At 49.4% G+C, this 24,726-nt stretch overlaps 1 protein-coding gene across 1 annotated transcript in view; it reads right to left on the reverse strand.

The window, feature by feature from the left end:
- The window catches only part of poln (polymerase (DNA directed) nu), a 40,512-nt gene that overhangs the window by 3,417 nt on the left and 12,369 nt on the right, over window positions 1-24,726 (reverse strand). The window contains exons 13-24 of the mRNA XM_062449968.1: window positions 24,647-24,707; window positions 24,246-24,310; window positions 22,428-22,511; window positions 21,964-22,059; window positions 21,749-21,805; window positions 21,304-21,360; window positions 20,855-20,920; window positions 11,027-11,084; window positions 9,333-9,410; window positions 6,279-6,390; window positions 5,209-5,291; window positions 1,401-1,532 (exon numbers count right to left, since the gene is read on the reverse strand). Of these exons, the coding sequence (XP_062305952.1) occupies window positions 1,401-1,532; window positions 5,209-5,291; window positions 6,279-6,390; window positions 9,333-9,410; window positions 11,027-11,084; window positions 20,855-20,920; window positions 21,304-21,360; window positions 21,749-21,805; window positions 21,964-22,059; window positions 22,428-22,511; window positions 24,246-24,310; window positions 24,647-24,707 (949 nt within the window). The remainder of the gene's footprint in view (window positions 1-1,400; window positions 1,533-5,208; window positions 5,292-6,278; window positions 6,391-9,332; window positions 9,411-11,026; window positions 11,085-20,854; window positions 20,921-21,303; window positions 21,361-21,748; window positions 21,806-21,963; window positions 22,060-22,427; window positions 22,512-24,245; window positions 24,311-24,646; window positions 24,708-24,726) is intronic.

The raw sequence follows: 24,726 nt of genomic DNA on the forward strand, positions 1-24,726 counted from the left end.
CGTCCACACATTAAAACATCATATATACCAGTTAGAACTGGTGTTTACGATTCTCTCTCTTTCTCTCTCTTTCTATCACACACACACACACACACACACACACACACACACACACACACACACACAGGCACGCCCACATACTCACTCCCCTCTCCCACCACCAATCCCATCCTACACTATCTACTACACACACTCCCCTTTCCACACACCACCCCTACACACACACAGGCCCTGTACATTCCAGTGCTGGACAATGGACCAGGCTTTACAGCCAAATCCCTCTGGAAAGGACTGCCATGGGGCAGAGGACACACACTAACCCTCTTCCCTAAAACTGAACACACACTTTCCTCACATCCGTGTCACACACGTGTGACCTCTGTGGCAGGAATGTGTGTGTTTGACTCTGTTTGCGTTTTTTTTTTTTACAGCGTTTGTCCACACATTCCAACATTGTTGGTATTATGCCAGTGTATATGTATGTGTGTATATGTGTCTAAGTGTTGTTTGACCTCTGAGTGCCAGTGATAGTGTTTGCCTGTAAACAGCCTTGCACATCTTGTCCAATATGTTTGAAGCTGTTTATAGGTGTGTTACGGTTTATGTGTGAGTGTGTGTTTACTGATGAGATGCTAAGATCAGATAACTGGGTCTGCCAGCAAACACTGCAGCCTCTCTTCAAAAATCATAAAGCTCTCTTCCTCCTCCTCCTCCACATCTCCTCATCCTCCTCTTTGTCTCCTCTCCTCCTCCTCTTCCATCTCTCCTCTCCTCCTCTTCCATCTCTCCTCTCCTCCTCCTCTTCCATCTCTCCTCTTCCATCTCTCCTCTCCTCCTCCCTTGTTTGTGACTAGTCTTCAGAAGTGGAGGTTATGTCACAGGAGATCAGACTGTGACGTAAACACAAACACACACACGCACTCCTACCCCGAGATCGAACTGCAGGCTGATTTTAATAGAAAGATAGATAGAATAGATGGGAGACGAGGAGAGGAGGGAAAGAGTGGAGAAGAGGAGAGAAGAGGAGAGTTATGTCTGATTACCTATCGACAGGGGTTTATTTATCCTCCTTGATTGAGGGTTAACGGTGTGTGTGTGTGTCAGTACGCTCCAGACCTGGGGGCTACAGTCTCAGGTGTGCTATATCAGCATTTCTGTGCCAAATATATCGAGTGTCTTGTTTGAAGCCACCTCCCCCCACCCCCCCAAACTATCGACCAACGGTTCATCTCTGTCCTGCCAATGCAAGAGGATCTTTTCCTCACTCGCCTGCCCGCCCACACAGTGTACAGTAACACACAAACACACGCCCAGACACACACACTCACACATAAGCACCCAGATACACACACACACAACCACACACAACCGCACAGACAAACTTGCACATGACCACACACCTTGTTTGTGGCACTGCTGAATGGTTCTCTGGATGAAGGCCTGCACCTCTTTGTAGGTCTGCAGGAAGCTGTCCTGGAAGAGGCTGGCCTGCTCTGCACTCACCCCCAGGATCCCAGACAGACGCTCGCGCCCTGGAGGGTCAAGAGGGTAGGGTTAGACCCTGGGGGGTCAAGAGGGTAGGGGTTAGACCCTGGGGGGTCAAGAGGGTAGGGGTTAGACCCTGGGGGGTCAAGAGGGTAGGGTTAGACCCTGGGGGGTCAAGAGGGTAGGGGTTAGACCCTGGGGGGTCAAGAGGGTAGGGTTAGACCCTGGGGGGTCAAGAGGGTAGGGGTTAGACCCTGGGGGGTCAAGAGGGTAGGGTTAGACCCTGGGGGGTCAAGAGGGTAGGGGTTAGACCCTGGGGGGTCAAGAGGGTAGGGTTAGACACTGGGGGGTCAAGAGGGTAGGGGTTAGACCCTGGGGGGTCAAGAGGGTAGGGGTTAGACCCTGGGGGGTCAAGAGGGTAGGGTTAGACCCTGGAGGGTCAAGAGGGTAGGGTTAGACCCTGGAGGGTCAAGAGGGTAGGGTTAGACCCTGGGGGGGCTATGTGATGGCGGTAGACACTATGCATACAACAGTTATGGAGCCACAGAGGAGGATCGTAGAGGAGAAGAGAGGAGGGGAGGGCAGAGGAGGGGAGAGATGAGGACAGGACAGGTTATGGAAAGGGTCACAGCGGGGTGTCTGGGTGTCTGTTCCCAGGGGTGCGTTTGTGTGTGTTTGCACGGCTGGCGATGAGTAATGTTCTGCCAGACAGGGTGTGTGCCAGGAGGAGGAGGGGGGGTGTCAGGGAAAGTAGTAGGCCCAGCAGAGACAGGCACTAAGCCCCCAATCTGTGCCAGTCTGGGGCCTGCAGCGCCCCCCGTGCCCTGCACACACACACACACACACACACACACACAGATGTGAGTCACATCAATGCATTTCACACCCATGGGACCACAAAGATGGCTAAGCCAGAGTGTGTCTGTGTGTGTGTGTGTCATTGTTGTGTGTGTGTGTGGGTGAGGACATGGCGGAGGTCACAGACACACTGACGACTCACAGAACTGACAAGATAACCCGGACCCGGGGAAAGGCCCTTGTAGTGATAGGGCTTGAGAATGTGTGTGTGAGTGCGTTTGTTATAGAGAGTGCGTGAAGGCAACCAACAGACAAAAGCTGGCTCAGAGGAGGGTGACAGAGAATGTTTTGTGTGTATGAAGAGTGTGTTCAGCTCCACATTCCAGTTGAATGAGGTAATTCCACTCTCACCTTCTGGCCTCGTTACGGCTGCTCTCTCACCTCTACTTCCTCTCTACCACTCTCTCTCTCTTCCCTCCATCCTTCCTTCCCTCAACTCTCTCTCCTGCTTTTTTCACTCCTCCCCCCCACCTTTCCCTCTCCTTTCCACCTCCACTCTCCTCTTTCTCGTCACCGTCTCTCCCTCCTTCGTGTTCTCTCTATCCACCTCTTTCTTTCCACCACCTCTGCGCTCCACCTCTCTCAACCCGAGGCCCCACAAGCTTCCCCTACATATTTTCTCCTTCCTGGAAGAGCTCAACATGCAACACTTGGCCTGCTTATCTTATGACCCATTTGTGTGCGTGTGTGTGTCCATGGCCTACGCCACCCCCCCCCCCCCCCCACTCCATTATTGTCTCCCGGAGAAAGCTTCCTTTTAGTATTCAGTTGCCATGACAACAAAACTCTAAGGAAGAGCTGCCTGTCTATTCTGATCGAAAACCCTCTTTCTCTTTCGCGACTCTCCCCCCCTCTCCCCTCCCCCCCTCCTCTTCCTTGATGTTTCCTTACTCTCGCATTCATCACCCGCCCTCCTATCCTAATCATACGGCACACATGCAAACACACAAATGCAAGCTGTACGCACGGTGTGTAAAACAAGTCATTCTAGACTGTGTGTGTGTGTGAGACTGTGTAACATGCAGAAGCAGTTACCGAAGAAGTTACTGAGTCCACTGCTACCCACACACACACACGCGAGAAAAGAAAGAGTCTTGTTTTCTCCACTGACCCACCTTTAAGAAACCACTTAATACTGTTGTCACCAATTATCTTTGTCAAGTCCATGAACATATGTAAAAGTGATGTGTGTGTGTGTGGATGGATGTCTGTCTGTGTGTGTATGTCTGTGTGTGTGCGTGCGTGTGGATGGATGTCTCTGTGTGTGTGTGTGGATGGATGTCTGTGTGAGTGTGTCCTCATACGCAGGGTGTCAGCCAGTATGTTCAGCCACCTACTGATAAACCCTGACAATACAGCATGCAGCCGGAATTTATAGTGGGAAAATTGGCCTCACACACAAACAGGGATTATCCAGACTGTGTCTCCAACACAAAGTCCTGATAACAAAGCAGTCAACCTGCTGTTACGGCCAAACTCCTGATAGTCAACTCTGACCTAGTTACACACACACACACACACACACACACACACACACACACTGGAGATTCCCACCACATTCGTGGTTGTGGTCATGGGAACAGAATTTTTGAAAGGCGTTGCATTGGTTACAGCAGTGAGAGGGGCTGTATGTCCCTGTGTGTGTGCTAACTAACTGGGTCACAACTGAAGCATGGCTGTTAACTACTCTGGGGGCCACTGGGGCACATTTCATCTTCTCTATCCTCCTCCTCCTCATCTCTCTCTCCTTCTGTGTCTCTTCTCCTGTCCCTGCTCTCTTCCTGCCTTCATCTCTCTCCAATTCCTCCTCCATCTCTTTCATCTCAGCTCTTCCTCCCTCTGATACTGCTCCTCTTGTCCCGCTGCCTCACTCTCTCTTTCCCTCTCTTTTCAACCCTCTGTCCATCCCATCTTCCCCTCTCTCTCTCTCTCTCTCTCTCTCTCTCTCTCTCTCTCTCTCTCTCTGTCTTCTCTTGCTTCAGTCTCCTTCAGTCTGTCTCTCCAGCTAACTGAGTTACACGCCTAAAGTCATGAAGCACTTCTAATGGAGGGGGAGGAATTTCAGTACGATCCAGCATCATTGATCCACGACTAAAGTGTGTGTGTGTGCCTGTGATTCTCACCTGCTCCATACACAGTGTGTGTGTGTGTGTGTGACACAGTGTGTGTGTGTGTGTGATTGTCACCTGCTCCATACACAGTGTGTGTGTGCCTGTGATTCTCACCTGCTCCATACACAGTGTGTGTGTGTGTGATTGTCACCTGCTCCATACACAGTGTGTGTGTGTGTGTGCCTGTGATTGTCACCTTCTCCATACACAGTGTGTGTGTGCCTGTGATTGTCACCTGCTCCATACACAGTGTGTATGTGTGTGTGATTCTCACCTGCTCCATACACAGTGTGTGTGTGATTCTCACCTGCTCCATACACAGTGTGTGTGTGTGTGTGATTCTCACCTGCTCCATACACAGTGTGTGTGTGTGTGCCTGTGATTCTCACCTGCTCCATACACAGTGTGTGTGTGTGTGCCTGTGATTCTCACCTGCTCCATACACAGTGTGTGTGTGCCAGTGATTCTCACCTGCTCCATACACAGTGTGTGTGTGTGTGTGCCTGTGATTCTCACCTGCTCCATACACAGTGTGTGTGTGTGCCTGTGATTCTCACCTGCTCCATACACAGTGTGTGTGTGTGTGCCTGTGATTCTCACCTGCTCCATACACAGTGTGTGTGTGTGTGCCTGTGATTCTCACCTGCTCCATACACAGTGTGTGTGTGTGATTCTCACCTGCTCCATACACAGTGTGTGTGTGTGTGATTCTCACCTGCTCCATACACAGTGTGTGTGTGCGTGTGATTCTCACCTGCTCCATACACAACAGAGTACACAATCCTCTTGGCATGTTCTCTCTCCTCTGAACTCACGTTCTTCTCCCCGACACCTTTCCTGGAGGAGAGAGAGAGAGAGGGACAGACAGAGATGAAGGGAAGTCATGTCAGTAATAACTACAACTCGTAGTCAAACGTCAGGGTGACACTTCTGCAAAGTGACATTCATCGAAAGGCTGACAAGAGAACTGACAGATCAGATCAATGTTAAGCCAGCATAAGAAACACACACAAAACGTCACGACTCAAAAGAGTCACACGGTGTAAAATAGTCAAATGCTTCTGCTTGTGAGGGGGGCTGGAGTCACAGAGAGGATTGAGTGCCCCCTGCTGGTAAGAGTATTTACCATGAGCTGAACTGAAGAATAATTTAGACAGGGAGCGGTGTTCAACATCAAAAGTATTGATGTTGGTGAAGATGGAAATTGTGAGGATGATGGTGCTAATGATGAAGGTGAAGCTGTTGATGGTAACAATGAAGGTGAAGATGATGGTGAGGATGATGCTGATGGTGATGATGATGAATATGATGGTGCTGATGGTAGATGATGATGATGGTAAAGATGATGAATATGGTAATGATGAATATGGTAATGATGATGGTGATGATGAATATGATGGTGATGATGGTGGTGATGGTACAGATGACGATGATGGTGATGATGATGGTAAAGATGATGAATATGGTAATGATGATGGTCTCCAGGGCCTGAGTGAGCGACTAGAAAGGGCCAACGTCGACGTTGCCAGCGTGCGTGTCCTGCCCAGGGCGCCCGGGCCCGGAGGAGGGGGGGTCCTGAGAGCTGGCGAGACGGCGAGGCAGGCCGTCGTCATGACAACAGCGCTGCAAGCGTTTTGAAGTGAGTCTGAGGCTTTAATAGTGTGGGGCCAGTCTGCACTGTTCAGAGCAGACCAGACAGGAAGAGGTATTTTGTGTGTGTATGTGTGTGTGTGCTTGAGTTTTTGTTTGTGTGTTTATTTGTGAGTCTGTGTGTTGGTCTGTTTGTGAGTGTGTGCATGCGTGCGTGTGTGCATGTTTTCCCACCACTGCGAGGCCAGCATGGAGAACACATCGGCCTGGGCGTCGCTGAAGATCCTCAGCAGCTCCGGGTCAGAGGAGAGGTGGGCCAGCAGACGCAACTCTACCTGGCAGAAGTCTGACACACACACACACACACACACGTGCACACACACACACGCACGTGCACACACACACACGCACACACACGTGCACACACACACACGCACGTGCACACACACACATACAGAAGCCTCATTACCATCATTATCCGCATCATATTATCAATACTGCGATCATTATTAGCAAGTTCTCCTCCTTGTATCTACAATAGCGTGTGAGTGTTTGTATGCGTGTTTGTTAACACAGGATGCCCCTGAGGATGGGAGAGAGGAAGGGAGGAGAGTGTGATATGGTGTGATGCCATCGGTGGATGTAGATCATTGATTTCAGAGTCTGGCTCCTAATGAGTTCTGATGGGAATATCAATGGAGGTCCTGCAGTGTGTCCCTCCACAACAAAGGGCACAGCTGTGACACTCTGATCAAGGGATAGGATCTGTCCTGAGGCTGTGGTGAAAGTCTCTCTCTCTCTCTCTCTTTCTCCGTCTCTCTCTTTCTCCCTCTCTCTCTCTCTCTCTCTCTCTCTCTCACACACACATTTTCTAGTTGGTTTATGAAATCTTATTTCATACTTCTTCTACATGCTCACACACATTGGGAAACACACACAGACACACACACTCAGATACACAGACATAGCAACATACACACACTCTTGAAAGACCAAAACAGTCCTAGTGGGACAGTGGCAGTCACTGCTGTCAGAATGACAGGTCTGCAGTTTTCCTGTCACTCTGGTTCTGTCACCTCACACACACACTCATTCCAACCAAATGTCTGACCACCTGGCCGACCGTAGCCATGGCAATTTGCTCTGGCTTATTCCACCTCCATCCCATCATCCATCTCACTCTCTGTCCCTCACCCTTCCTTCCCTCCATCCCATCCTCCGCTTGGCCGCACTCCTAAATCAAAATGAAATCAAGTTTGAAAAATGAAAGAATGAAGAAAAAAAAGAAGCTTAAAAAATATATATTCAACACCCGCCCCCCCCCCCTCCTCCTCCCCAACTGAAAACTCCTGAAAATTGACTTAGTAAGAAAGGAGGTATATTTCTGTGCTGGGGCATGGGCTGTAGGCATTGGTCCTGGTTAGGTCATGAGGGAGGGCTGGTTAGGTTTTAATACCGCTGTCGACCGTTTCTGGTCCTCGGATGGAAACAGTTTCTAAAGATATCTCCATCAATGTTTGATGACTCAGATCACGTCTCCCTCTGGGAAGATCTCTGGACCCCAGAACACATCGTTTCACAGGCTCAGGAAGGTGTTTACGCGTGCTTGTGAGACCTGATACAAGAGGGTCCTAACATGCATGTGAGGGTCCTTGAGTGTGCCTGTGTGTGTGTGTGTGTGTGTGTAACAGCAGGGCCTGCTGTATAGGACATCTTGTGATAAAACACTACAGCGCTACTACTGTTTCATTGATCCTTACAGGAATAGCCCTGCTGTCTAAATATACCCCGTTACTGTCAATACATACTGGGGGTCACATGGTGTCAGTCCCCCCTCACGTTTCACTCAGCAGAGAGGACAAATCTCTTTCCTTCCTCAAATCACTCCCTTCTCCTCCCATCCACCCTTTCTACACTTCCTTCATCAGAGGCTGTGACTGTTGTTACCAAGACAATGCGAGAGTCATCTGACGCCTTGACCATCCAGTTAGAAACTGTTATGGTTTGTGCTGTAAAGGCGATAGCATAGCATAGCGTGTATTAGCATAGCACAGTGGATCACATTATAGGTTAGCATAGCATCGTTTAGCATAGCATAGCACATATAGCTAACTAACAAATGGGATATCGTGGTGGGGATGCATCCAGGAAGTGCCTACCAACCAGCGGTGAGAAGACAGACCACTCCAAGAAGATATAGAGAAGAACTGTCTCATGGGAGTTGTAGTCAATTGGATTCCATAGTATGCATACTGTAGGTTGAGAGGGGTTAATGGGCCCTGCTTCAGAACTACAACTAAGAGACCAGGAGGTTGTCCTGGCCTAAGTGATCAGGGAAACTCTCAAGCTCTCCATGCCGAGTGTGTCTGCTCTACTTTAAGTGTACGTGTTGTCCCACGAGTGCTCCTTCACCTCCAGGTGTGTGTTCTCTGCGTGTACTTTCAACTACGTGTGTGTTGTCCGCTTCGGTGTGTGTGTTCTGTGCTGGGTGTGTGTTAGGTCACAGTGAGTGACGGTGTTCAGAGTGGGATGGGACTGTTTCTGCCTGTGTCCTAGTTTAACACGCACCTCAGCTCTCTCACAACACGACATGACAGGGTATGCTGCAGAGACTGGGGCGTTGATGCATCTAGTTTAGACACACACGCACACACACACACACACACACACACCCAGATGTGTAGCCATCCACACACACAAATTGACACACACAAATACTGACAAAATAACTTTGCCACTGTGTTCTATTTTGCCCTCCGTCCCTCCATCTCTCCGTCCCTCGCTCCATCTACAGCAGCTCTAGTTCCTGTCAGGGTTAGGGAAGGACATGCCAGAGGGTGTCTGAGGGGAGCTGAGGTCAGGACATGCCAGCAGGGTCTGTTTCCAACTCTCTGGCACCACCAGTGTGTGTGTGAGAGAGAGAGTTGTTGTGTGTTAGTTTTAAAGATAAAAGAATGAGTGGGTGTTTTTGCCTGTCATTTTGAGTGTCCCTGTTCTGACCCTTGTCATCTCGCTGCTTATGTAACCCCCTGACACACTGACAGGGACAGCAGACAGCCCCCATTCTGACACACGCATACACGCACACACACACATAACAGGAAGTGCTGGTGGTGGTTGGATGACTATCATGATGACCTCAGGATACCACATGTCTCTGAATGTAGACATAACATACACACACACACACACACACACACACAGACACACAAACAGACACACACACACACACACACAGATACACACACACACAAACAAACACACACACAGACACACACAGGGTCGTACCGGCGGCCAGGAAAGTCCAGCCATCCTGAGGGATGAACATGGCTCGTGGATGGACCGCCACAACCTCCGCCTCTTTCCCTGAAAGAACCGAGAGGAGAGGCTTGAGGGACGCCTCGACAAACCGCCAGGCTCCGCCCACACGCCGCCAAGCTCTGCCCACACACCGCCAGGCTCTGCCCACACGCCGCCAAGCTCCGCCCACACGCCACCAGGCTCCGCCCACACGCCGCCAGGCCCCGCCAACACGCTGTTTTCACACAGCCCTCCATGACACACACATTACAAAGAGTCCTTTGGTTTCCCTCCCATGGGGATTCCTGATTAGTGTTTCCTCAAAATAGAATGGTGAGCATGCCGCTCCTTACATGGAGTCCAGTGGTATTATGGAAATGTAGTCTTTTTTTTTGCTGGCATAATATTTTTTACAGTGCTTTAGTTGGGTCACCTGTTTAAGATGAGATGAGAGAGAGATACAGAGAGACATAGAAGATAAACATTTTATTTCCCCCCAAAGGGATGAATGCTGCAGCTCATCCCAGTTAATTGAACACCAATCAATACACAATACAGTTATTTCCCACAATTACATACACTAAACTATACACATTTATAAAATCGATAAATAATGTATGCAATATACAAAGTGATGCACATTGCACAAGCCCTTGGCACAAAGTACTCCTTCGTAGCATAAAGAGTCTTAATTGATGCAGGGACAAGAGAGTTCATATATTTATTCATCCTGCACTTGGGAACCCTGAATCTCATCCCAGAGGGGAAGGGCTGGTACTCTGAGTGGAGAGAGAGAGAGAGAGAGAGAGAGAGAGAGACAGGGAGAGAGAGAGAGAGAGAGGGAGAGAGAGGGAGAGAGAGGGAGAGAGGGAGAGAGAGAGGGAGAGATATGAGAAGGAAAGACGTGGGTGGAAAGTCCCATCTATCTAACTTAAGAGAGAGGGTCTACTCTGAAGTGATTGGTGTCCCATCACGGTCAATCTCCCATCATTCTCCAGACGACAGGGAGGGGAGCAGAGCCCCCCCCCCTCCCTCCGTAAAAAAGAAAGATGGCCGCCGCAGCCCCTAATCCCCCCCCCCGCAGGGTCAACATGAGTGAAATATCACAGCAACACTGCGTCTTGCTAATGAACAGTGATTAGGACACCGCCTTCACCTTCTCCGGGATGAGGGATGGAGGGAGGGAGGGAGGGAGGGAGGGAGAGAGGGAGAGATGGAGCTCTGGGGAGATGAGGCATGGGCAGGGAGGTGCTGATGCTAGCAGCTGTGAATCACTCTGTTAGCATAGAGGGAGGGAGGGAGGGAGAGAGGGGTAGCAGGGCAAGAAGAAGAGGCATCGCTCCCCCTAGATTGACCGAATGTTGCCAAGTCACGTCAATGGAAGAAGCTGAGGATCAAGCTGAGTCTGAATATCATTATGACATGCAGTGCTGTTCTCTGTTACCACACTGGGGCTGGAGGTAGGGCTATGGCTGGGGCTGGAGGTAGGGCTACGGCTGGGGCTGGGGCTGGAGGTGGGGTTGGGGTTAGTGGTTGGGCTGGGGAGCAAAAAGGGTTCTTGTTTCCCAAGAACCCGTCTCCACTGTCAAACAGTTTATTAGTATCATAAAGCTGCTTTATTATCCTGGTATGCCTGACACACACACAAACACACACACACACACACTCCTGTGAGGTCTTACCTTGGATATACTGCTTCTTGGTGATTTGGATTGGCTGTCTAGGGAGCGCCTGGAAGTTCTACAGTCAGACAGAAAAAACACAGAGAGATAATAACTGATCACAGCAGGAGATAGAGAGAAACATGAAAGTAGAGAGAGATAATGAGAAAAAGAGAGAGAGAGTGAGGAGGAAGGAAGCAATCTACCATTTCTCCTCTCCCCCGTTAACCAATCAGAGAATACTAGCGCAGCTTGTGCTGTATGACGAAACTGTTGCCTCACCCCTCCCTTGTCATAAAAACACGAGAACCTGTACTAGTGGAGGGGCCAGGGCCATGTGGGATGGGGGGTCAGGGGGGGGAGGGGGTGAAGGTGAAAGGCAGGCCTGTGTGAAGCCATCCAATCACCTTCTCCTCTGACTCGGCTGTAATTCAGAAGAGAGATGCAGCTTCTGTGTACTGTAAGGATCTGATGAGGGGTTAAGGGGGCAGTGGGCAGGGGGGGGGGACCTCGGTGAGATTACATAGTGATATACTGGCCAGTCAGGAAGAGTGATGTATAGCAGGGAGTTAGCTTTCTGCCACGAGGGCAAAGTACATGTACACACACACACACATGGACAACGTATATGCTCACTCTCAGATACATGGATGCACACACACACACACACACACACACAGTACATGCACACACACACACACACAGGCCCAGTAGGAAGGTCACCCCTACACACACTCTCTCTATCTCTCTCTCTCTCTCTCTCTCTCTCACACACACACACACACACACACACACACACACACACACACACACACACACACACACACACACCCCTCACAGGATTTCATTACAGCTTCAAAGGAGCATGCTGCTTCAAGGCTGACCTTTCTCAGAAACACACACACCCCCCATATAAATCACAATGGGCCATCTTTGAGTAGTGTGTTCAGATCAGTGTGAGCGGGGCTTTAACTAAGACTTCCCTCAGGTCTGAGGATGAGGTTTTAAATAGCAGCTTTGCTGATCCCTGGTCCACCTCTAGCTACCCTGCATCGATCTTCTACACTGACCAGGACCCCTCACACACACACACACACACATATTGAGACAGGTACATATAGGCACACACTTGGACACACACACGCACGCACAGGCACACACATACAAATTCACACACAGAGACACACTCACACTCAGGAGGTGGTTGATGCACGGGGAGAGAGACTAGGGCTGGGCTCAGCATTTCTCTCTAATCCCTGTTAATCCAGACAGCTCTGTGCTGCTCCCATCGCTTTCACACACACACACACACACACACACACACACACACACACACACACACATCCACACAAATGCACACACACAGGAACATACACAGAAAGCACACAAATGCACAGCACATGCACACACACACAGGAACACACGCACACATACATACGCGCGCACACATAGACACACAGGCAGATACACACACAGCTCTTTATGACTCACTACAACTATACAGCAAATGCTGCTTAGGAAGTGTCTCTGGGTGTGAGGGTGAGATAGAGATAGAGAGAAAGAGAGAAGTAACAGAGAGTAAGAGGGATAGGAGGAGAGAAACAGTAACAGACGAAAAGGAGGAGAGAGGAAGAGATAGAGAGAAAAATAGAGAAAAGAGAGGAAAAGAGAAAGAGATAGAGGGAGAGAGTGGTGAAGTGTGAATGCATTGTGCTGATGTAAAGCTGCAGCAGAGTAAGCAGGAGTGAATTATTCCAGGCTCCAGGATTCTTTGCATTAAAAGCCCTAAAAGCGACACACCTGCAGACAACAGCATCTTTCACTGCTATAGCTCAACCATGTGTGTGTGTTGGACAGTCCCCTCCCAGGTGTACTCGGTCAGAAGGACTGTCATCTAAAGAGAACAGCACTCTGCACCTTCTGCTCATCTATTATTCAGTAGAGAGGAAGGGAGATGGAGAGACATAGACTGAGAGAGAGAGAGAGACAGAGATTGAGAGAGACAGTGATGCAGAGATAGAGAGACACCGCAGTGGAAGGGTGTGGACAGTTCAGGGTACAAGAAACCCCTCATCCCATCCCATCTCTCTCAGGGTAAACCCACCCACCCACCCACACATACACACACACACTCGTTCAGAGATTAGCCACGGTACTACTGCAATAGTTATGTGTTATCCTGAGCTTTCTAGATACATATACTGGGATTTAGATCATGCAGTGTCTGTGTGTGTGTGTGTGTGTGTGCAGTGTGTGTGTGTGTGTGTGTGCAGTGTGTGCAGTGTGTGTGTGTGTTTACCCTGCCATGGAGGGTGATTCACAGTGTCAGATGTGCCAGCTCAGCTTTCCCAACATGCAGTGTGTTCTTCTGACGACACAACAACAATGCCAAGCAACAACTTGCTGTTTGGCATTCTCACACACACACACACACACACACACACACACACACACACACACACACACACACACACACACACACACACACACAGGTTTGCTTGGCAAATCTTGTGGGGATTCATTCGCATTCACTCATTTGCATTCAAAATCCTGATTTCCATAACTCCAATCGTAACCCTAACCTTAACTCAAAACTCCTTAACACCTGAACCCTAACCCTTAATGTAATTCAAACATTAATTATAAAACGAACACAAAACCCCCTTAAAAAAAAAAGATAAATTGCATAAACAGGACCGAGAAAAGGTCCCCACAAGTTCCCCTTTTACTTTGTTTACTATTCTAGAGGGGAATTGTGGTTGCCACAAGAATAATTAAACATGTCACACACACACACGCACAGAGGCGCCGTGGGAGTGTTGCCAGGTTGGCAGAAGGCTGATCCTGCTCTCTCATGCCCCCATGCACCTACACAACATATGCTGAGGCATAGCACCGTGGCCTGGACACACACACACGCACACTCACAGACACATACATACACACACTCTCACAGACACATATATATATATACACACACACACACACGCTCTCACACAGACACACACGCTACATGGACTGTAAACAAAACCTAAAACTGCCAGCGTGTGTGAGAAGAGAGAGAGAGAGGAGAGAGAAGAGAGAGAGAAGGAGGAAGGAGGGAAGAGGAGAGGTACTCCCAGAGGAAGGAAGATAGAAGAGAAAGGAAATGGAGGGAAGACAAGGTCGAAGGAGGTGAAGAGGACAGAAGGGAACGAAAGAATATGAGGAGAGTAAAGGAGAGGAGGAAAGGGAGGATGACAAGCAGGACGGTAGAGGGAGAAGGAAAAGGGAGGATGGGAGGAGGAGGAAATAGCAGGGCCTTAGTCGCTCATTAAGGATGATGGATGAGTACGGAGCATGCTCAGTACACACCCGCACCCTGTCATTACAACCCATGGCTCATGGAGGACCTGGGAGTGTGTGTGTGTGTGATCACGTCAATGACTACTGCTTCACTGCGGGTGCAGTTGATGGATGAACAAGCAAAGGCAAAAATAAAGCAGCTTGGGTCAGCTCTATGTTGCTGACAGCACAGCACAGCACACACACACACACACAAGACAGATCAATACCTCTCTATCAAACACAGTTGGTACACTGTCTGCTTTACCCTCAACTACCTCCTCATTTACATATACATTTACATTTATTCATTTAGCAGACGCTCTTATCCAGAGCGACTTACAGTAAGTACAGGGACATTCCCCCGAGGCAAGTAGGGTGAAGTGCCTTTCCCAAGGACACAACGTCATTTGGCACGGCCGGGAATCGAACTGGCAACCTTCAGATTACTAGCCCGATTCCCTAACCGCTCAGCCATCTGACTCCCTTCCAGGTCTTGACAGTGACTCATAAAGGTTAGCAAATGATAAGCTGGCACTACGCACCCCTTTGAAGTCTTCAAGACACACACACTGTCTGAACCCTCACGGAGCCCTGAGGAGGACACACACACACACTGTCTGAACCCTCACGGAGCCCTGGGGACACACACACTCAGCAGCCGGACTCTGCTGTTTGTGTGTTTTATTGCTGCAGCAGAAAAGCTTCTAAGACCTGTGTGCCTGTTCAGTGTGTGTGCCTGTTCAGTGTGTGTGTTCTATTCAGCTACAGAAACTCCAAACCACAACACAGCCAGAAAGCAAGGCTCACCCTGATCCACTCTCTCTCTCTCTCTCTCTCCATCCTGTCCTCACCTCTTCCTCCCCTCCCCTTCCTCTCCTCTCTTCCTCTCATTCTCTCCATTCCTCCTCCTCAGCACAGTGACACCTGCTGGACCGCTGTGGAGTCAGACTTGGGAGTCCCACAGCTTCACCACACACCCACACACATACACACACACCTACACACACCCACACACACGAGAGCCTCACTCTGCTGATATCCCTTTAAAGATTGAAGAACGGCCTCAATGATGTGCTGCTTGGACAACATATTTTTCAATCATGCCACCGCGGCAACAACAGCGCTGTGGCAGCGCAGGTCAATCGTCACACAGAGGTGTTGACAACAACAAACATGGCACCTGCTTGTTTATACTGATAATCAGAGCACAACGGAAGCACACCCACAGCACACACACACACACGCCACAGTATCAGATCAAGCTCTCATTATCATTCTAATGCAATAGCTTTGGTTAACCCAACTTTAAGCGAACAAGGCACTGCATCTGTTTCCCCATAAACAAACAAACACACACCCACACACGCACACACACACAGCCATGGGCAGCAGAGCAGAACCAAGCCCATTAAGAACAGGTTGTTGTTGTTTCTCTGCTGATTACATCAACCGCTGTGAATAAAATATTGCTTGTGTCATTTTATGTGAAACACACACACAAACACACACACGTCACTCCATGTCAAACACACACACATTAGCATACAGTATATTCACACACAAATGCAAGTACGTGCAAAAACAAAAGAAAGAGACTCAGTCTTTTCTAGGTTCATTGATTCTGAATGGGCGACTCTAGTGTGATGAGAATGGGCTTGTTTTGTCTCCCCCTCCATACACTGAATGGCACTGGCTTCCTGTGTATGTGTGTGTGTGTGTGTGTGCATGTCTATGATCACTTCAACCAACAAAGAACCTGCAAATGCTGTGCCAAGCACCTATTGGTACTGTTAACCCAAGGGCTTGTTTAGTTAGCGGTTAAATATTCATGCTTCCCTTTATGTGTGTGTGTGTGTGACACTTCCTGGTTGCGTTGTAAACACAGTGGTATCATCTCCATCACGTCACACGTGTGAAATCCTGATCCTGCCGCATGTAATGTGAGTCTCATGTAGTACAGTACTGCAGGTCCCATCACAACCTGCCCTGTCTCAGCCACACGTGGTGTGTGTGTGTGAGTGTGTGCGCGTGTGAGACCCAGATGTCCCTTCCTGGGTTCTCCATAGGAGGGGAGCTACTGACAAGGGGGGACGGGGGGACGGACAACAAAGAGTGGTGAACACTCCAGAACTCTGGAGAAGGGCTGGCACTGTGTGTGTGTGTTCTTCTCTCTCTCTCTCTCTCTCTCTCTCTCTCTCTCTCTCTCTCTCTCTCTCTCTCTCTCTCTCTCTCCACATTCACTCTCTCTCTCTCTCCACATTCACTCTCTCTCTCTCTCTCTCTCTCTCTCTCTCTCTCCACATTCTCTCTCTCCACATTCACTCTTTCCACATTCTCTCTCTCCACATTCACTCTCTCTCTCTCTCTCTCTCTCCACATTCACTCTCTCTCTCTCTCCACATTCTCTCTCTCTCAGCATTCACTCTCTCTCTCTCTCCACATTCTCTCTCTCCACATTCACTCTCTCTCTCTCTCCACATTCTCTCTCTCTCAGCATTCACTCTCTCTCTCTCTCCCTCTCCACATTCTCTCTCTGTCTCTCTCTCTCTCCACATTCTCTCTCTGTGTTTCTCTCTCCACATTCTCTGTCTCTCTCTCACTCTCTGTCTCTCTCTCAGACCAGGAGACGCTGGTCAGCAGAGAGGCGCACAGATGAACTGCTCCGGCATGTTCAAGTCTGTGTAAAGGAAATCCTATAAGAAGATCCCATTCAGCACAGGGAAGTTAGAGAGAGAGATGGAGGAGCAGAGACAGGAAAACAGAGCAGGAGAGAGAGAGGAGAGAGAGGTAAAGGATGAATGAAGGACGATGGAAGGAGGAGAGAGAGGTAAAGAATGAATGAAGGAGGATGGCAGGAGAGAGTCTCAGGGGAAGACCAACAGATGGGGAGTGCTCTGTGCAGCACATAGTGTAACGGAGCTAATGTGCAGTTATTCAATCACACTGCACCAACTTAATGACTCATCACACACACATAAACACGTGTACACCTCCCAAGACCACACACACCTACCACCACACGCTCCCTCCCCCTACACACACACACACACACACACACACACACACACACACACACACACACACACACACACACACACACACACACACACACACTGTCTACCATTCACCATAGAAATGCCACAACAGAGAGGGACCGGGGGCTACTGGGCCTGGCAAGGAACACCTGTCTCAAACGATCATTCACCTTTTTGCTCTCCTCCCCACCCCACTCCCCCCTCCTCTCCTCCCATTTACCACTCTCCTCCCCTCTTCACCTCCCTCCTCTCCTCTTCACCTCCCTCTCCTCCCCTCTTCACCTCCCTCCTCTCCTCTTCACCTCCCTCTCCACCTCCTCCCCTCTTCACCTCCCCCCCCTCTCCACCTCCCTCTCCTCTTCCCCTCTCCTCCTGCCCTCTCCTCCTCCCCTCTCCTCCTGCCCTCTCCTCCTTCCCTCTCCTCCTCCCCTCTTCACCTCCCTCCTTCCCTCTTCACCTCCCTCCTTCCCTCTTCACCTCCCTCTCCTCCTCCCCTCTTCACCTCCCTCTCCTCCTCCCCTCTTCACCTCCCTCCTCTTCACCTCCTTCTGCTCCCCTCTTCACCTCTCCTCCCCTTTCCACCTCCTCCCCTCTTCACCTCCCCCTCCTCCCCTCTCCCCCAGTCTCTCTCTAACAGACGAGGCCTGTGTTAATTACAGGATATTGAAAGGGTTCCTCTGTGGTCTGTTCATCAGCACGACAGCAAACCCCACTCACACAAAGTATAGGGCAAGGGATTTGTGTGTGTGTTTGGGAAAGGGAGTGTGTGTTAGCAGCACTGCAGGGTAGCTGGGGAACACTGTGTGAAGGTGCAATGAATACTGCTCTCTCTGTGTATGTGTGTATGTGAGCAAGAGAGATAAAGAGAGATCACTGTATGGGTAGATTCCATTTAAATATGATATATAAAATGCACTTTGGCTTCACGTTGATCAAAGACAAAAAACATGTTTGAAATGAAGTTTACGGTTTGTGGAAATGTTAAAATTATTCGGGGGTAAAGACCACTTCATCTCTACGTTTTCAGATCATCAGACAGCGTCTCATCTCCACATCAGAAACACAACAAAACATGAAAGGTTCAAGGAATGTTTCTCTGTCCCTGTGAAGCCGTGTGTGTGTGTGTGTGTGTACTCGCAAGCTTCTAAAGCTTGGCATTGCTGACTAATAATAATACACCACAGTGTGAGAGAGCGAAGAAAAGAGTAAGGGAGAGCAGAGAGAGAGAGGAGGGAGAGAAGAGAGAGAGGAGGGAGGGAGGTCTGAAATATACTGCAATAGGGAAGAGCCCGGCAACCTGAATGTGTTGTTGCTGGTGCTGCTCAGTTTAACGGGGGGGGGGGGGAGAAGAGGTGAGGACAGGATGGAGAGAGAGAGAGAGAGATAGAGAGAGGATCAGGGTGAGCCTTGGGGGGGAGCAGATTGAGAAAGGAGGAGAGGAAGTTTGATCTCATTTGCCTTCTCTGGTTTCACTGCCAAGGGCATTGGTGTGCCCGAGAGGGCTGTGTGTGAGAGACTGAACGAGCCAGAGAGAGAATGCAAGTTTCAATGGTTTGTGTGTTAACCGTCGGCTGCAGAATGAGCATGTGTGTGTGTGAGAGAGAGAGTGAGCATGTTTGTTTGTGTGTGACAGACAGAGGAGAGATGACAGGGGGAAATGAGCAGCCCTTGTTTTGGCAGGAGACGAACCGTGAAGCAGGCTCCCTGGTCCCAGGTAGCTGGGCTCTCTGTGTGTGTTTCTAGTCGTCCTGCTTTTATGCACCCCGGCCTGTGTTACAGCAAACCAGCTCACCTCACATGAACCCCAAATGAAAGCAAACCCTTCCGCGGTGCTGCTCATTTACATGACGGCAAACACCAGCATGTTTGTTGTGTGTGTGTGCATGCGCATGATGAAAGATGATTTCGGAGCGAAAATTCCTTCTGTTTCGCTTAAGCCCCCCCCCCCCCACACACACACAAACACCCCCCCCCCCTCCCTTCAAATCAGCGGGGTACATGCACAGAGCAGCTCTCTTCAAATTCTGCAGAACCTTCTAGAAGAGACTGTTCTATTGTTACGTCACTACAGCAACACGACTGGTCTCGGTAGGAAAGGCAGCGAGTGAATGACGCATAGTCTACGCACGTGTGTGTGTGCACATCGGGAGTTCCGTCTTTAGTGAACAGTACCCTAGGTTACCCTAGATTCCTTACACACACACAATCTGTCTATTTCTTCCTCTCACGCACGCACGCACGCACACACACACACACACACACACACACACACACACACACACACACACAGTCAGAAGGGAGATCAAAACAGAAGATGGAAAGAGAGAGACAAGGAGAGGACAGGGGAACAGGAGAGAGGTGGAGGAATGAGATGTTTTCCTCTCAGACCCATCTGGAGACAGACACAGCGTGTCTGTGTGTGTGTGGGAATGAGTGCACAACTTTACCGCTGTCTGCTTCCTATATTTGAAATATTGTGTGTGTGTGTGTGTGTGTCAGAGACCTATGAATATTTCAGTAGCACTCCTTTACTGACTCCACAAAGTTGCTCAAAGCGTGACTAAAGGCTTTATGCTACTCAATCACCCTCTCTGTCTATCACACACACACACTTTCTCTCTCACTCAATATTCATACAAACACACTCACTAACAAACAAACACACACACTCACTAACAAACAAACACACACACACACTCACTAACACACACAGAGACTGCTGTGTCAAGCCCCAGACAGCTCTTGGTCTCTTTTGTCTGAAATAAAAACCAGAGAGGGAGAGCTTCAAGCTGGGCAAGAGAGATAGATTTTTCTTTGTTGTTTGTACTGTAGTGTGCGTGTGTGTGTACGAGTGAGAGCGAGCTAAGGAGAGCAGCCTCTGACTAAGTAAAAATAAATCAGAGCTTTTCTCTGCACACAAAAGGGCATTTATTTCTGTGCCACCGTATTTGTACGTGTGTCTGTGTGTGCGCGTGTGTGACCGTGTCTCTGTGTGTGTGTGGCTGAGTGTGTGTCTGTGTGCCGGTGAGTGTGTGTTTGCGGGGGAGTGTATGTGTGTGTAAGTTGTAAGGAAGAACAAGAGAAGCTGTGTTGTCCTGAAGGACACAGCAGAGGGGAAAGGAGAGGAGAGAGGGACGAGCTGAGAGATATGACCCTGGGGTGAAGGGATACAAGAGGAGAGAAGAGAGTGGAAGGAAGGAGAGAGTGTGTGTGAGAGAGTGTGTGTGTGTGTGAGAGAGAGAAAGTGTGAGAGAGAGAACGAGAGTGAGAGAGTGTGAGAGAGAGGGAGAGAGAGAGTGTGAGAGAGAGAGAACGAGAGTGAGAGAGTGTGAGAGAGAACGAGAGTGAGAGAACGAGAGTGAGAGAGTGTGAGTGTGAGTGTGTGAGAGAGAGAGAGAGAGAGAGAGAGAGAGAGAGAGAGAGAGAGAGAGAGAGAGAGAGAGAGAGAGAGAGAGAGAGAGAGAGAGAAATGATTGGATGGACTTACTGGGTTTTTAGCAGTGATTCTACCAGTCACAGCGCTAGTCTGGTGCCATGTCGAGGAGATCAAGTTCTGATGGAAAGACAAAGAAAAGAGACAGAGACAAAGACAGTCTGGAGTGAACCTAAACATGGTTTAGTAGTAGCAGTACTAGTAGTAGTCCTTCATTGGTGCACAAAAGGAAATGTAGGACGTTGCAGCATATAAATATGCAAAATACCCAATACCAAAACACACAGGTCTTTACAGAGGTTAAAACACAGGGTTAAATAACAGGGTGATGCAAGATTATACAAAACAATGTAATGCTGATGATGCAACACGAGTAATACATATACACTAGGTACAAAACGACTCTGACAAACAGTTTAACTCAGGTGACACACAGGGACATCAGGCCGTCCGACCATCGCTGCCCCCTGGTGTCAGAGAAGACCAACAGCAGCGTGTCTCACCTTGTTCACCATGCAAGACAGGATCCCGTCCACAAACGTGGACTTGACCTTGTGAATCTGAGGACAGCACAGACACACACACAGACACACACATGGACACACACACATGGACAAACACATGGACACACACACGGACACACACACTCTCCTTTAGGACACGCTGCTTGCGAAGAGTTTCATTTCCAAAGCGTATTTGTGTTTCTTTGGTTGGTGGACTGGTTTGCTTGTGGAAAAACATTTTGGTCAAGTTTCTGGAACCTTTATAACATGAATAAAGTGATACATATGTAATGTAATTTTTAAAGGAGCTAGTTCTTATTATAAAGAGGTATAAAGGAACACATATTTCAATGTGTGTATGTTCAGAGATGGGTTTCATTGATGGAGGATGTTTTAACATGGGGGGGCGGTGTGTGTGTGTGTGTTGACTGGGGGGCTATCTTACCTGTCTGTACTCCAGGATAATCTTAGGCAAGGGGTGCAGGTCCTGGAGCAGCAACAGCTACACACACACACATTTACACACACATACACTCAGTCACACAGAGATCCCATGTTAGGCTGACCTTTCAATGGATCTAAAGTGTGTTTGTACGTGAGTGCGTGTGTGTTTGAACAGGTGTGTGTGTGTGTGTGTGCATGAGCGTGTGTGTGTCTCACCGCTGCCTCTGATGTTGACTGCTGTTGTGTGAGCAGTGTCTTGGGGAGCTTCTTGTTGTCACAGCGTTCATGCAGACGCAGCTTGTCAAACAGGACCTGCACACAGGGGTACACACACACACACACTCCTCTTCACACACTCCTACATAAACACACACACACCTGTTCATACACCCACACACTCCTCCACACACACACACACACTCCTCTTCACACACTCCTACATAAACACACACACACCTGTTCATACACCCACACACTCCTCCACACACACACACACACACACACACTCCTCTTCACACACTCCTACATAAACACACACACACCTGTTCATACACCCACACACTCCTCCACACACACACACACAGACCCACACACACACACAGACCCACACACACACACACACACACACACAGACCCACACACACACACAGTCCTTCCCCTACAGGTGCGTGGTGACTGACCGTTCTTAGCTGGGTGCAGCTGGACACCAGGAACATCTGACCTGCTGCCTGGTGGGCCTCCTGCTCCAACTGCTTCAGCTTAGTCTGGGGAGGGGGGGTGGGGGAGTGCAGAGAGAGAGGGGTGGGGGGAGGGGGAGGGAGAGAGAAAGAGGAGGAAGAGATAGGGAAAGACGAGAGAGCAAGAGAATTGATGTAAAGTCCCGATAGATGTGCGTGAGCATGCGTTTATGCCGGTGTGGTTGTGTGTGAGAGTGTGTGATGTGTGGGTGAAAGAGTGTGTGTGTGTGTGTGTGTGATGTGTGTGTGCAGGCTCATGGTAATCCCGTGACAGCATTGGCATGCTCTCTACAAGTCAGGCTCTAATAGAAGCTTGGAGAATCCTGCAGAGAGCGTCCTGTCTCCCCCAGCCCACACAGCATGCATAACAAGGAGACAGAGGAGAGAGGGGGGAGAGAGAGGAGAGAGATGAGAAGGGCGTGTGGAGGAATAGTTGGGGGGGAGTTAAAGGATGATTAGAGATTAAGAAAGGAGGAGGTGAAAGAGAGGAGGGAGGGTTAACAGAAGAAAAGCTGAAAGGAGGATATGAGATGGGTGAGTAGAGAGAGAGAGAGGGAAGGAGAAACCAGGGTGAGGGTTGATACGAGGAGAAGATGGGAGAGAGGGAGGGAAAGAGGGGAGGCACACCCTGAAGAGGAATGGAGAAGAATACAGCACAGACGGAGAGAGAGATAAAAAAGACATGGAGACAGAGGGGAGAGAGAAAGGGAGGGAGGGGAGAGAGAGATGGAGGAGGCAGACGGATGAGGACTCTGATGTACTCTGCCAATGAGCGTCCAGACCATCTCATCAATATGACATGTACCCCCTCAGCACACGCACACGCACTCTCACACACACACTCTCACACACCCTCTCACAGACACCCTCTCACACACACACACACACTCTCACACACACACCCTCTCTCACACACAGTAGTGTGAACCGTGCTATAATCCTACAAAAACCCTAACTTCTGAGAGGTTTGTGTGTATGGGAATGAACAACATTGTGTGTGTCTGTGTGCGTGTTCCACCTGTGCATCGAGGATAGGGTCCCTTCTGTGTGGTGTGCTCGGACACAGAACCGGGGGGCATGAGAACCAAGAGGAGGTTCAGTTACAGAACGCTAGTCCTCATCACAGGACACTGATACTGCTTCCCAGTCTAACAGCAGAACACACAGCTGCACCACACATTTCCATATGCTTTGAAGACACAGTGAATGCCCCCCCCCCACACACACACACACACACACACAGTGCCACAGTAGCGGGCTTCAAAGCCATGGGGAGATCGTTTGTTAGATGTTGTCGTTCTATAGCTGCAATGAGTTCAACAGGGGACTCAAACAGGAGAAGATAAATGCTTTCTGCTGCAGGCCCTGCCTGTCACTAACCTGTATGCTTCAGAGAAAATAGGTGTGTGTGTGTGTGTGTGTGTGACTGTAGGTGTGTGTGATGATCTTTCCTGCGGCAACACTCTCAAGGAGACGGACAGAAGCTCAATTCTATTTTTAGAGACACAGCAAGGCGCGCACTCCCCACTAACCCCTGCTGCTGTCAGCATCTTTAAGTGTGTGTGTGTGGCAGAGCCAACAAGGGAGCAGAGAAATGTGTGTTCTTAAGAATGTGTGTGTGTCTGTGCCATGCATTCCATTTAAAGGACAGGATCACAGACTTGCACAGGCAGCTACACTTCTAAGGTACAAATGAATTTTATCAGTTTATCAGAACCACAAGTAAGGGATGTGGTGTGTGTGTATGTGTGTGTGTCTCACCCCCAGCATTTCCGAGGTCCTCTTCAAAGCTTCCTTGTCCACATGGATCCTGTGGCTCTCCATGGCTGGAACAACCAGAACCACATCCTTTAACCACACCCAGAACCACATCCCTAACCACATCCACAACCTCATCCATGACCTCATCAATGACAGGAGAATGTAGTTGAGGACATGAATGTACTGTTTACCAGTGTGTCTGTACAGACATGCACACACACTTGTAAACAGCCCGTGGTAAAACCAGCATTCATATTCCACTCCCAACGGAGGCCAAGTCACTCTGAACCATATGCTGTGTACTTGACCTTTGTAAAGGACCTTAGATTTCTCTCCCTCTCCCTCCATCTCTCGTCTTCTCTCTCCCAGCCCATCCCTTCCCCTCCTCTCTCTCTCCTCACCTGCTAGGACAGGGATCATGCTTATCTCCATGTTAGTGTACAGTTTCCACAGCCCCTGGGCCTGGAGGACAAGAGGCACT

The sequence above is a fragment of the Osmerus eperlanus genome, chromosome 23 (genome assembly GCF_963692335.1).
Source record: "Osmerus eperlanus chromosome 23, fOsmEpe2.1, whole genome shotgun sequence".
In the NCBI taxonomy this organism is placed as follows: Eukaryota; Metazoa; Chordata; class Actinopteri; order Osmeriformes; family Osmeridae; genus Osmerus; species Osmerus eperlanus.